The sequence below is a fragment of the Myotis brandtii genome, unplaced genomic scaffold (genome assembly GCF_000412655.1).
Source record: "Myotis brandtii unplaced genomic scaffold, ASM41265v1 scaffold573, whole genome shotgun sequence".
NCBI classification, from domain to species: domain Eukaryota; kingdom Metazoa; phylum Chordata; class Mammalia; order Chiroptera; family Vespertilionidae; genus Myotis; species Myotis brandtii.
In genome coordinates this window covers 573,883-585,744 of record NW_005370145.1, presented here as the reverse complement: position 1 = coordinate 585,744, position 11,862 = coordinate 573,883, and the positions used below count along the sequence as shown (strand labels likewise).

Below are 11,862 nucleotides of genomic sequence, written 5' to 3'. Positions count from 1 at the left end.
GGGGTGGGGGTGTGTGGGGGGGGGTGGGGGGGAGAGAGCGAGAGAGAGAGAGAGAGAGAGAGAGAAAGAAAGAAAGAAATATAAAAACAAGACACATCGATTAGTTGCCTCCTGCTCATGCCCCAAATGGGGCTGGGGATGCACCTGCAACCTAGGTATATGCCCTTGACCGGGAATTAAACCCCCGACGCTTTGGTGCGCTCTAACCATTGAACCACCAACCAGGGCTTTCCTGAACCTTTGCCTGCACTCTACACTCTGCCCTCTGAACACTTTTCTCTTTCTCTGCAGCTGTTCCAATGAAAATGTTCATAAAGAGTTTAAGAAAGCGTTGGGAGCGAACTGCATCTTTCTCAACATTACAAATAGTGAGCTTTTCATCCTGGTGAGTTTATTCGTGTAAACCCTTTCAGCAATTTTTCCTTCTTCCGTTTTAACTTCTTTGTAGAAATGGAGGAGCTACAATGTGCTTATATTTATTTGTCAGAGAGGACTTTATTGCTCCTGATCTCTGTGCGCCCAGGTAGCCCTACCTTTCCTTAGTCTTCCTTATGTCAGACCTTGAATTAAAATTTTTTTTTTTAATCCTCACCAGAGGATATTTTTCCATTGATTTTTAGAGAGAGCAGGAGAAAGAGGGAAAGACAAAGAGAAATATCAATGTGAGAGAAACACATCGATTGGTTGCCTCCTGCACGTCCCCAACCAGGGCCTGAACCGGGGAGGAGCCTGCAACTGAGGTACGTGCCCTTGTCCGCAATCTAACCTGGGACCCTTGGGTCCGCAGGCCGACGCTTTATCCACTGAACCAAACTGGCTAGGGTGAAATTTTTTTTTTAAACCTGGTCCTTATATTGCAGTCTGGGCTGGGACCCTCTCTTGTATATTTAAACTCTAAAAAATAGACTGTACAGTTCTCACCTGTGTCTGCTGCCTAAAATCTCTCCCCTTAGGCACCCAGAGAGTACGCCCTTGTGAGGCTGACAATGATTTTCCTCTTCCCTAGCTTTATTTTTTAACTCCCACCCTTGTCCAGAGACCAGACATCCTGATTCCCAGTTGCTGGCTCTCCCCGAGTATGTATTCAAAGTCAGTTTTTAAAAAATACATATTTTTAATGATTTCAGAGAGGAAGGGAGAGGGAGAGAGAGATAGAAATATCAATGATGAGAGGGAATCATCTATTGGCTGCCTCCTGCATGCCCCCTACTGGGGATCAAGCCCACAACCCAGGCATGTGCCCTTGACCATAATTGAACCCAGGACCCTTTAGTCCGCAGACCGACACTCTATCCACTGAGCCAAACCAGCTAGGGCCTCAGAGTCAATTTTAATGACTTCGTTGGTTTATTCCCAGTCAACCTCAGAAGCCCCTGTGAAGCGTGCATCCCTGCTGGGTGATATGCATTTTCGAAGCCTGCGCACTAAACTGCTACTCATGTCTCGAAATGAAGAAGCTACGAAACACCTAGAGGTAGATTTTGGCTTTACTCTTTACTGCTGTTATATTGCTACTAGAGGCCCAGTGCATGAAATTTGTGCACAGGTTGGGTCCCTAGGCCTGGCCGGTGATCAGGGCTGATTGGAGCCTGCCTTCCCCCTGCTGCCAGCTGCCGGCTGGGGCCTTCCTTCATTCCGTGCCACCCCCTGGTGGTCAGTGCACGTTATAGCAAGCAGTCAAACTCCTGATTGGATAATTTGCATATTAGCCTTTTATTAGATAGGACTAGAGGCCCGGTGCACAAAAATTTGTGTGCTGGCGGGGTGGGGGGGGGTGTCCCTCAGCCCGGCCTGTGCCCTCTCACAGTCTGGGACCCCTCGGGGGATGACCACCTGCTGGCTTAGGCCTGCTCCCTGGGGGATTGGCAGCCCGGCAGCCCTCGGGGGATGTCCACTTGCCAGCGGGGAGCAGACCTAAGCTGCAGTCAGACATCCTTAGCGCTGCTGAGGAGGCAGGAGAGGCTCCCACCACCACCGCTGTACTGGCAGCCATCAGCCTGGCTTGTGGCTGAGCAGAGCTCCCCCATGTGGGAGTGCACTGACCACCAGAGGGCAGCTCCTGCATTGAGCGTCTGCCCCCTGGTGGTCAGTGTGTGTCATAGTGACCAGTCATTCTCAGTCTTTCTGCTGTTAGGGTCAGTTGCATATTCCCCTTTTACTATATAGGATAGAGGCCTGGTGCACGGGTGGGGGCCGGTTGGTTTGCCCTGAAGGGTGTCCTGGATCAGGGTGGGGGTCCAGCTTGGGTGCCTGGCCAGCCTGGATGAGGGGCTGATGGCTGTTTTCAGGCTGGTCACACCCCCTTCAGGGTGGGGGTCCCCACTGGGGTGCCTGGCCAGTTTGGGTGAGAGGCTGAGGGCCGTTTTCAGGCTGGCCTGCGACTGAAGCTCCCAGCCTCTCCTTTTTTTCTTTTTAATTCTGGGATTTATTTACCTTCTATAATTGAAACTCTGTTGCTGTCACTGGCGCTCCCAGCTCTGAGGCCGCGGCTGGCTGAAAGCAGGTATCTGGGGTTTGTTTAGCTTCTATAATTGAAACTTTGTTGCTTTTGGAGCTGTTGCTTTCGGAGCTTAGAGCAGGCCACGGCAGGCAGGGAACCTTGGCTTCCTCCATCACTGGAGCAAGCAAACCTGCTCGCTTCAGCTGCGTGGCTGCCGGCCGCCATCTTTGTTGGTAGTTAATTTGCATATCTTGCTGATTAGCCAATGGGAAGTGTAGCAGAGGTATGGTTAACTACCCTTTTTGTCTTTTATTAGATAGGATAGGATTATTGTCCTCCTCCCTTGTCCCATCCTTTACCCATGCTCTTATGTTTATAGAACACAAAGACGAAGGCCTTTGTGGGCCATTATACCTGATCTGCTGTTTTATCCCAGACTCCTCCAGATGGCAGAGCTCCATCATGTTATAGTACAGTTGTTTACAAACTCTTTTTGAGCCATGGGACTCTGATTAAGTGAAATATACTTACTTGAAAGCACAGGGCATAAAACATCAATCAGAGCAGTGAAGGGGGTGTTTTCTTCTACTGGCATCCCTCAAATTACCTCAGAACCAAAACACTTTGAGGGATATATTTGAGAACCATTTGTACACTGGAAAGACAACTGAACTTGGGATCCTAAGTCTTGCTTTGTCAAATAATTGACCTTTGGCAAATCATTTTATTTTACTGAACTTTTATCTTCATTTGTGACAGTGAGGTTAGACTAAAATACAGGGGTGGGCAAAAGTAGATTTACAGTTGTGACTATGCAAAAGTTATTCATATTATTTGTATTGCAACTGTAAATCTACTTTTGCCCACCATTGTATTTCTGAGAATTGAGCTCTCACATCTTATGATGGTTAGATTTCCTTTTCTTAGGTATTATTCCATTCTGAATGAGTAGGGTATGTGTTTGTGTTTGAATATGCATTTCCATTTATCAAGTAAACTGGTCTTTTGGGGAGCTTTTCTCTGAGCCTGTGCAAATTCTGGATCATGGTAATCTTTCACTTCTCTAGGGATGCTATTCAGGGCACTGCAGTTAAAAATTTGCCTGGTCGGTGTGGCTCAGCAGTGGAGCATTGATCCAGAAACCAAGAGGTTGCTGGTTTGATTCCCGGTCAGGGCACATGCCTGAGTTGCAGGCTCAATCCCCAGTAGGGGGTGTGCAGGAGGCAGCTGATTCTCTCTCATTATTGATGTTTCTATCTCTCTCTCCCTCTCCCTTCTTCTCTCTCTAAATATCAATAAAAATATATTTAAAAATAAGTAAATAAAAATTCACCATTACCTCCAGATAATAAAAACTACATCTGCTTCATTTCTCCATGAACAGGTTTCCTGGTGACAAAGGTAGAATATTTAACTCCTCTAGGACTTGGCTGTGTTGATCTGTGTGCTAAAGTGTACCAGATAGCTAAGTTAACCATAGGTGCAAGGTCTTAAGAATCAGGACATGCTCTTGGTTTTGAGAAATCTTGTGTTTTTTAAATATATTTTTTATTGATTGCAGAGAGGAAGGGAGAGGGGGTGGGGAGAGAGAGAAGCATCAATGATGAGAGAATCACTGATGGGCTGCCTCCTGCACACCCTACTGGGTACTGAGCCTGCAACCCGGGCATATGCCCTTACCGGAATTGAACCTGGGACCCTTCAGTCTGCAGGCCGATGCTCTATCTGCTGAGCCAAACCAGCCAGGGCTTGTGTTTTGTTTTTTAAAATTATTATTAAAATATTGAATATATAAAGGATAATAAAATAATACAACACCCTTGGTATACTTCTCTAGAAGATACTTGTAAATCCAGTGAGATCCTTTCCTCTCCCTCCCTAAGTTATTTTGAACACCCAACTTAGTTATTTTATCCAGCCTTCTCTTCTTGCCTAGTGTAAATCCTTGCTATAACTCAATCTCATCTGTTTTGGAAGCAGGAAGTCATGGATTGTAATTTGGGAATGTCCCCTTTAGATATCTTTCCTATTTGGTGCTTTTTACCTAAGACTCTCTCTTCTAGAATCTTTTTTTTTTAAATATTTTATTGATTTTTTTACAGAGAGGAAGGGAGAGGGATAGTTAGAAACATCGATGAGAGAGAAACATCGATCAGCTGCCTCCTGAACACTCCCTACTGGGGATGTTGCCCGCAACCAAGGTACATGCCCTTGACTGGAATCGAACCTGGGACCTTTCAGTCCACAGGCCGACGCTCTATCCACTGGGCCAAACCGGTTAGGGCTCTTCTAGAATCTTTCCTGCCTTCCTGTCTTTGTACCCAGGGATCCCACAAAGGACTGGTTAAGAAGTGAAGTAGTATGGTGTTCCATAGGCTCCTTTTATGCTTTTCTTAACCTGTTGCTTTCTGCTCAACTTTTTGGGTTTTATTTTGGGAATTGATATTAGTTTGGTTAAGTAATAGTCATAGTTTCTTATACTTGCATTTACCTTGTGAAAAGTTATCTCTCACCAGTCTTATTTAATCTTCTTGATTGTTTGGGGATGGGGTGGGCCAGGTGTAATCATCTAGCAGATGACAGAATGGAGGCACAGTGTGTGTGTTTTGTTTAGGATCACACAACCAGATAGTGGTAGAGCTAAATCCAGAACTTTGGTGGCTCCAAGCCCAAACTCTGCTCTCATTTTCTCCCCTTTTCCCTAAGCCATTGGTATTTGGAAGGTAGGAGTGGAATTTAAAGTTCCTGAATTTTCTACACAGGTTCTGATGGCAGCACACTCCAGGGTGGTTCTGGCTTGCAAAGCGTCAGGTGCCTGGGACAGGTCTTCTGAGATTCCGCCACTATGATTCCTACAGTGCCTTTTCCTTTCAGACCAGTAAGCAGTTGGCAGCAGCATTCCAAGAGGAGTTCACAGTGCGAGAGGACCTGATGGGACTGGCAATTGGGACTCATGGTGCCAACATCCAGCAGGCCCGAAAAGTACCTGGGGTGACTGCCATTGAGTTGGGTGAAGAGACCTGTACTTTCCGCATCTACGGGGAGGTCAGCAAAAGATGTCTGTTTTCTAGATCTCTCAGGGGATACAGAGAAGAGAGGGTGAAGTAGAAAGGAAACCTGAGTCATGTTGATATCCCTCCCTGACTTTGGTGGCAGTAATTTTCCCAAAGATGAAGAGTGGCAGAAAGATTATTGTTTGAGATCCATGTTCTCTGTTTTAGTAATGACTCCCCACTCTTCTTAGACTCCTGAGGCATGCCGACAGGCCCGAAGCTACCTTGAGTTTTCTGAGGACTCTGTGCAAGTGCCTAGGAACCTGGTTGGTGAGTTGGGGGTGTGTATATATAAAAGAATACAGTGGAGGGGCCAGAAGTGAAATTCTCTAAAGTGATTCTGGGCTTGGCACCTCCCTATGGACTTTAGTTTCACAAGGACAGAATGATCTATACTAGGAGTGACAAAAATGGAAGAACAGATTTCTAGGGATTGTAATATTTTGTCCTGTGAAAACTCAATAGGAAACTAGATGCAATAGAGTATTAAACAAAATCTATATACAGAAGCTGAAAGACTGTTTATCTTAACTGTTTTGACTCTTCTTTCTCTCCTTAAAAAAAAAAAAAGGTCTAAATTCTGCTTTACCCATTCAGGCAAAGTGATTGGAAAGAATGGAAAAGTAATCCAGGAGATCGTCGATAAATCTGGTGTGGTGAGGGTTCGAGTAGAAGGTGATAATGACAAGAAGAACCCCAGGGAGGAGGTATGGACAATTATGCCTAGAGATGGGTGTCCAGAAGTAGATGGGATTGCTCACAAAGCCATTCTCTGAGGGCTAGGATTTCTGGGAGGGGGCGGGGGGGTAGAGCATTTGTTTCCCCCTCAATGTAGAGCCAGAAAGATCGCACTGGGCCCTGGCCTGGTAGCTCAGTTGGTTAGAGACTCATCCCCATATGACAAGGTTGTGGGTTGGATCCCCGGTCAGGGCACGTACAAGAATCAACCAAGGAGTGCATAAGTAAGTGGAACAGCAAAATTGGTGTTTCTTCCTCTCTCTCTCTCTTTCTCTCTCTCTCTCTCTCTCTCTGTGTGTGTGTGTGTGTGTGTGTGTGTGTGTGTGTGTCAATGATCCCATTGGTTGGGCTTCCAGGGGAGATAGGGTAGAGTTAATACTTCCATTTGACTCTCCTAATCCATCTGCCTTTCCCTCTATTCTCCAGGGAATGGTTCCCTTCATATTTGTTGGCACTCGAGAGAATATCAGCAATGCTCAGGCTCTGCTGGAATATCACCTCTCCTACCTGCAGGTACCCAAGCTAGAAACCTGGGAGAGCAAAGATCTGAGTCTAGCAAGGGGCGAAGACTGCTGGTGGATCAAGTTAGGATTGTGCCCAGTTTGTCTCTGAGTAGAATAGAAACTACTGGGTGGGAATTTGGGGCTGTGGGGTTGGATCCCAGAATATTTTTTGTTTAACCAATGCCTGCCTTCTTACATTCCTGAGAGTAAAGATATGTAGGGATGGTTGGGGCAGAGAAGCATGAAAGGAAACTGTTCATTGATCTTAAACTTATTCCTCCTTCCATATCTTCCTCCATTTTTTACCCAACCAGGAGGTGGAACAACTTCGCTTAGAGAGGCTACAAATTGATGAACAACTTCGGCAGATTGGGCTGGGCTTTCGCCCTCCTGGGAGTGGGCGGGGCACCGGAGGCAGTGACAAAGCTGGATATACCACGGATGAGAGCTCCTCCTCCCTGCATACGACACGAACCTATGGGGGCAGCTATGGGGGCCGTGGCCGGGGCCGGAGGACAGGTGGTCCTGCCTATGGTAAGAAAGCTATGGGAGAGGGAGGCGAACAGTGGTGGGGCTTGTGAGGAGAGGCAAAGGTCTGGGTGGGAGATTGAGGAAAGGGTGATGGAGATGACAGTGGCTGGGGGACTGGTGAGTGAGAAGAAGTCTTCCAGTTTGGGGACGGTGATGGACCCTGGGACTGGGCGGGGGGAGTGACTTGATTCAACTCCCTGTGTTCTTTAGGCCCCAGCTCAGACCCATCTACAGCTTCTGAGACCGAGTCTGAGAAGAGGGAAGAGCCTATCCGAGCTGGGACAGGAGATCGAGATCCCCCAACCCGGGGGGAAGAAAGCCGGAGGCGGCCTATTGGGGGCCGGGGTAGGGGACCTCCACCTGCTCCCCGGCCTACTTCGAGATACAACTCTTCATCTATTAGCTCAGGTACTAGTACCAGACAGCTGGGTTCATGAATGTAGGACAAAGGGAAAGTTGGTGGGCACCTGACTCCCAATTCTTCCTTCTCTAACCAGTGCTGAAGGATCCAGACAGTAATCCCTACAGCCTACTGGACACATCTGAACCAGAGCCTCCAATTGATTCAGAGCCTGGAGAACCGCCCCCAGCAAGTGCCAGGCGGCGCCGCTCCCGCCGCCGGCGCACTGATGAAGACAGGACTATCATGGATGGAGGCCTGGAATCTGATGGGCTTAGCACGACAGAAAATGGCTTGGGTAAGGGGTGTTTAAAAATTAGAGCTGGGCAAGAACTGAGGGATGGGAGTTTGGATGCATAATTTGAATTTTCCCCTGCCCCACAGAAGATGAGTCCAGACCTCAGCGTCGAAATAGGAGCCGCCGCCGCCGTAACCGCGGTAACCGTACTGATGGTTCTGTCAGTGGAGACCGCCAACCAGGTCAGCTAACACTGGGTACCAGCATCTTTTCTTAGAGCTGAGAGAATGGGATGCCTCCTACCCTATGATAACCAGGGATTGCGGTTCATTGGGTATCTAGGGGCTGGATACCTGGGTTCCTTCTGAAACTCTTGGTCCTCTGCCTTCCCCAGTGACTGTGGCTGACTATATCTCCCGAGCAGAGTCTCAGAGCCGCCAGCGGCCAACCCTGGAGCGCACTAAACCCTTAGAGGACTCTCTTTCAGGACAGAAGAAGGTAGGCAAGCAAGATGTAATTTACTCCTCCCCCCTTTTTTGTTCTTTAGGGGCAAGGGACACAAGAAATTTCACAAAGAAATCTCTTGCTAAATGGCAGAGGAGACTATGTCTGATGGAGTTTAGACTATATTTAGAATAGTGGAAAATTTGAAATAAGTTTCCAGGAAAGTTTGGTTCATATTTTATGGGTCCCACTGAGAGTGACTGAGTTCAAGGACCAATCCCTGGGTCACCAGATGCCAGGAGTGCTAGGATGGTAGGGAATGTCATTCCCTGAATTTCTACTGACCACTTTTTCCTCTCCATTTTCTTTCCCACTTTCCCCTCAGGGTGACTCTGTCAGCAAGCTTCCTAAGGGCCCCTCAGAGAATGGGGAGCTCTCTGTTCCCCTGGAGTTGGGTAGTTTGGTGAATGGGGTTTCATAAAACCTCCAGCCTGCATCCCTCCCTTCTCCATCTCGCTTGCTGCCCAACACCATGGCCCTCACAGGCCCGACTGACCTGCGCTGGAGCTGCTCTTATCTAGGGGGGAGGGGGGTGGCACAGAAGCTTGGGTCCCCCCCCAACCTCCAGGAGCTAGTGGAGGGTGTGTAACAGGGTCATACCCACCTCCCTCTTGTCCACCCTACCCCAGGGTGAGGGGAGCCTCTCCTTCCCCATCAGACTGGATGTGCCTTTATCCTCTAAAGCCCCAATCTCTCTCTGAACACCCCCATTCTCCGCCTTTGGTGCGGGGTGCTTCTTGACCCACCCAGATTTGACAGTTCAGGGGGGTTCCCCTGCTATCCCTCCTACCATCCTGTACCCCCGATTTCTGGGGCCTCATCACTGTGGAAGACGGGGATAGTAAGGGTTTAAGTGGGTGGGAGGCATGGGGAAGGTTTTGGAGTAGAACCAGGGGTGTGTATGAAGGGGGTGACAAGGTCCCCCAGGGGAAGGGGGACCAACCTTATCTGGTGGATGAGAAGGCGTATTTATTTTTCACTGTACAGTATTTAAAAAGAGAATTAAAAAATCCAAACGGCTCTCAGGTTCTTGTGTCTTCCTTGTGCCCAGTTTGGTCCAGCTGTTTTCCTAAGACTGATCTGTCCTGGTCCCTGGACCTTGCCTTCTGTTTCTCAGCATCTGGCTCTAGTGTTCCAGAGATGGTCTACTTTGGGAATTCTGGACAGTCTTAAGTTCCCTAGGCCCAGGTACCCTCCTGGTCGAGGAGAGTGGCTTGTGTCTTGCTGCTTCTCTCCTCCCCCCAAGTTTGCTGCTGGAGGGAGCTGGGCCACTCCTGTACCTGAGTCACAGCTGGCTAGGTAGGGCTGCCCAAGCTGGAACTGTTCCTGCTAAGAGCCAAGAGCCAAGACTGGCTGCTTAATCGGATTACCTGAGGCCTGGGGCTTGGGCTGGGTCTTGGGCAGAGTGGGACCTTGATGTCCAGCCCTCATTTCCCGCCCTGGAATCAGACCTTTTTTTTCTTCCAGCATCCATGTCACTGATCTCTCAACCCCAGGGGAGTTGTCCTGGGGTTCCTGGCTCCCTGCCTTCAGACTCTAAAGTTTGAAGATAAAATGTGTGTGGAGAAACCTTTGTTTGGGGGCTGGAGTTGGGAGAGTTTAAGTTTTCTCACCTGGAGTGGTGTTGAATCACCACCCAAGCACCTGCTGGGATGACTCAGGCAACAAGAATGGCCTGCCTCCCTGTAACTGCCCTGACTTCTTGCCCCAGGGGCAGATTGGGTTTTGAGGGGCACTGGGCACAAGAAAAGGGTTTGGGGTGGGTGTGGGGTATTCCAGTTTGTCCTAGCACAATTGACCCTGAGGGCTTTTGATTCGGGTGTTTGCTTCCATTGTGCAAAGGAATTGACTTTAAATTGCCAAAGCTTAAGAAGGGAGGGGAAGACTGCAGAGCTACGGGGGCTGGAAGGCTTGACATCTGGGTCTTGGGTGGGGGAGGGGGCGTGGTGCCCTGAGGGGGTGTTGGGGGCTGGGAAGAGCAGGATCCCTGGGTCTGCCTAGGTGATGCGGGCGCTCTTAAGGAGGCGCGGCCTGCTGGGAGGGAGTGGGGAGGAGTCAGTCGTTAAAAGCTGTTCCCGGGCCTGACTCACCCGCTAAGGCCAGGTGCGAGTGCTGTGGTACCCGGGCCGCGCTGCCCCGCCGGCTGCTACAATACTAGAGTCTGAGCAGGAAGTTTCCGGCCTCCACCAAAGACCGACCAGCCAAAGGTAGGAGCGGGACTGGGTCTGACGCTGCACCGCAGCCAGGAAGGGAGAAAGCAGCCTGCCCTGTACAGACAGGTTTTGCACTCCACTCCTTCAGGGTGCAGGATTGATCCGGTAGGGAGCGGGGCTCCAGAATAAGGACTCTGAACTCGGGGACGAGATATATACTTTCTAAGGACACGAGATTCTCTAGAACGACTCCATACTAGGAAGACACTTCCATTTTAAGGATACCGGGTTTGGAGATAAACGTTTCGCTTTCGAGGAGAGGGCGTGTAGGCGCCCTCTTTAAGGCTTCCCTCCATCCCCATGGCGCTACCCGGCCTCTCACAAGACCGGGCTTGGAGCCTGGAACCTCCCACTCCCACGGCTCCTGCCTCCTCACCCTCGGGCTCCCAGGAGCGGGAGGACGGCGAGAGCCCCGCGGTCTCCGGGGGCCTTCCCTTGGAGAAGGTGAAGCGACCCATGAACGCGTTCATGGTGTGGAGCTCCGCTCAGCGCCGCCAGATGGCGCAGCAAAACCCAAAGATGCACAACTCGGAGATCTCCAAGCGCCTGGGCGCGCAGTGGAAGCTGCTGGGCGAGGACGAGAAGCGGCCATTCGTGGAGGAGGCCAAGCGGCTGCGGGCCCGACACCTTCGCGACTACCCCGATTACAAGTACCGGCCACGGCGCAAGACTAAAAGCGCGGGAGCTGGGCTGCCCCATTTCGGCCAGGGAAGCGGCGGTGTGGCTGTTAGCGGGCCGGTTTGGGGACCAGGATACGTGACCACCCAGGGGAGCAGAGGCTTTGGGTACCAGCCCCCCAACTACTCGACATCCTACTTGCCTCGTGGTTTCAGGTAAGTGGCTGGGAGCGGGGGTGAGGAAGGAGATGCCGAGTCCTCCCTCCCTGAGCCTAGATGGGACGCATACCAGAGGGCCTGGCTGACAAAGGGCCTGAACCCAACAAAGCTGAGGTCACCCCTTTGGGGTTTAGGGACTGCCGTGAAGATTTGGGCAGCACCATTACCAGCACTCCCAGCTCTTTTGGGAGGGTTCTGGTGGCCCAGGGTTTTCCGGGAGGGCTTTCCCATCAACCTGGCAGTGGTGGCCCGGAGTGGGGGCAGACTACAGGCCCCTAGATGTTGACCTTGTTCCAGTTACCTATCTGGATTTCCTGCCATTGCCCTCCTCCACCCCCCACCCCCACCCCCACCCCCCACGGCTCTGAACCGCGGGTCTGCCCGGGAGGGGTGTGCCCTGCCCAGG

At 50.3% G+C, this 11,862-nt stretch overlaps 2 protein-coding genes across 2 annotated transcripts in view; both read left to right on the top strand.

The window, feature by feature from the left end:
* The window catches only part of FXR2 (fragile X mental retardation, autosomal homolog 2), an 18,650-nt gene extending 9,223 nt beyond the window's left edge, over positions 1 to 9,427 (top strand). The window contains exons 6-17 of the mRNA XM_005878757.2: positions 292 to 385; positions 1,358 to 1,474; positions 5,315 to 5,485; positions 5,685 to 5,763; positions 6,091 to 6,200; positions 6,658 to 6,744; positions 7,049 to 7,268; positions 7,476 to 7,673; positions 7,763 to 7,963; positions 8,050 to 8,145; positions 8,298 to 8,401; positions 8,733 to 9,427. Coding sequence (XP_005878819.1) covers positions 292 to 385; positions 1,358 to 1,474; positions 5,315 to 5,485; positions 5,685 to 5,763; positions 6,091 to 6,200; positions 6,658 to 6,744; positions 7,049 to 7,268; positions 7,476 to 7,673; positions 7,763 to 7,963; positions 8,050 to 8,145; positions 8,298 to 8,401; positions 8,733 to 8,828 — 1,573 coding nt within the window. The 3' untranslated portion in view covers positions 8,829 to 9,427. The remainder of the gene's footprint in view (positions 1 to 291; positions 386 to 1,357; positions 1,475 to 5,314; positions 5,486 to 5,684; positions 5,764 to 6,090; positions 6,201 to 6,657; positions 6,745 to 7,048; positions 7,269 to 7,475; positions 7,674 to 7,762; positions 7,964 to 8,049; positions 8,146 to 8,297; positions 8,402 to 8,732) is intronic.
* A 967-nt stretch (positions 9,428 to 10,394) lies between these two features.
* SOX15 (SRY (sex determining region Y)-box 15) overlaps positions 10,395 to 11,862 on the top strand; it is a 2,329-nt gene continuing 861 nt past the window's right edge. Inside the window, exon 1 of the mRNA XM_005878756.2 lies at positions 10,395 to 11,453. Within this exon, the coding sequence (XP_005878818.1) occupies positions 10,921 to 11,453 (533 nt within the window). The 5' untranslated portion in view covers positions 10,395 to 10,920. The remainder of the gene's footprint in view (positions 11,454 to 11,862) is intronic.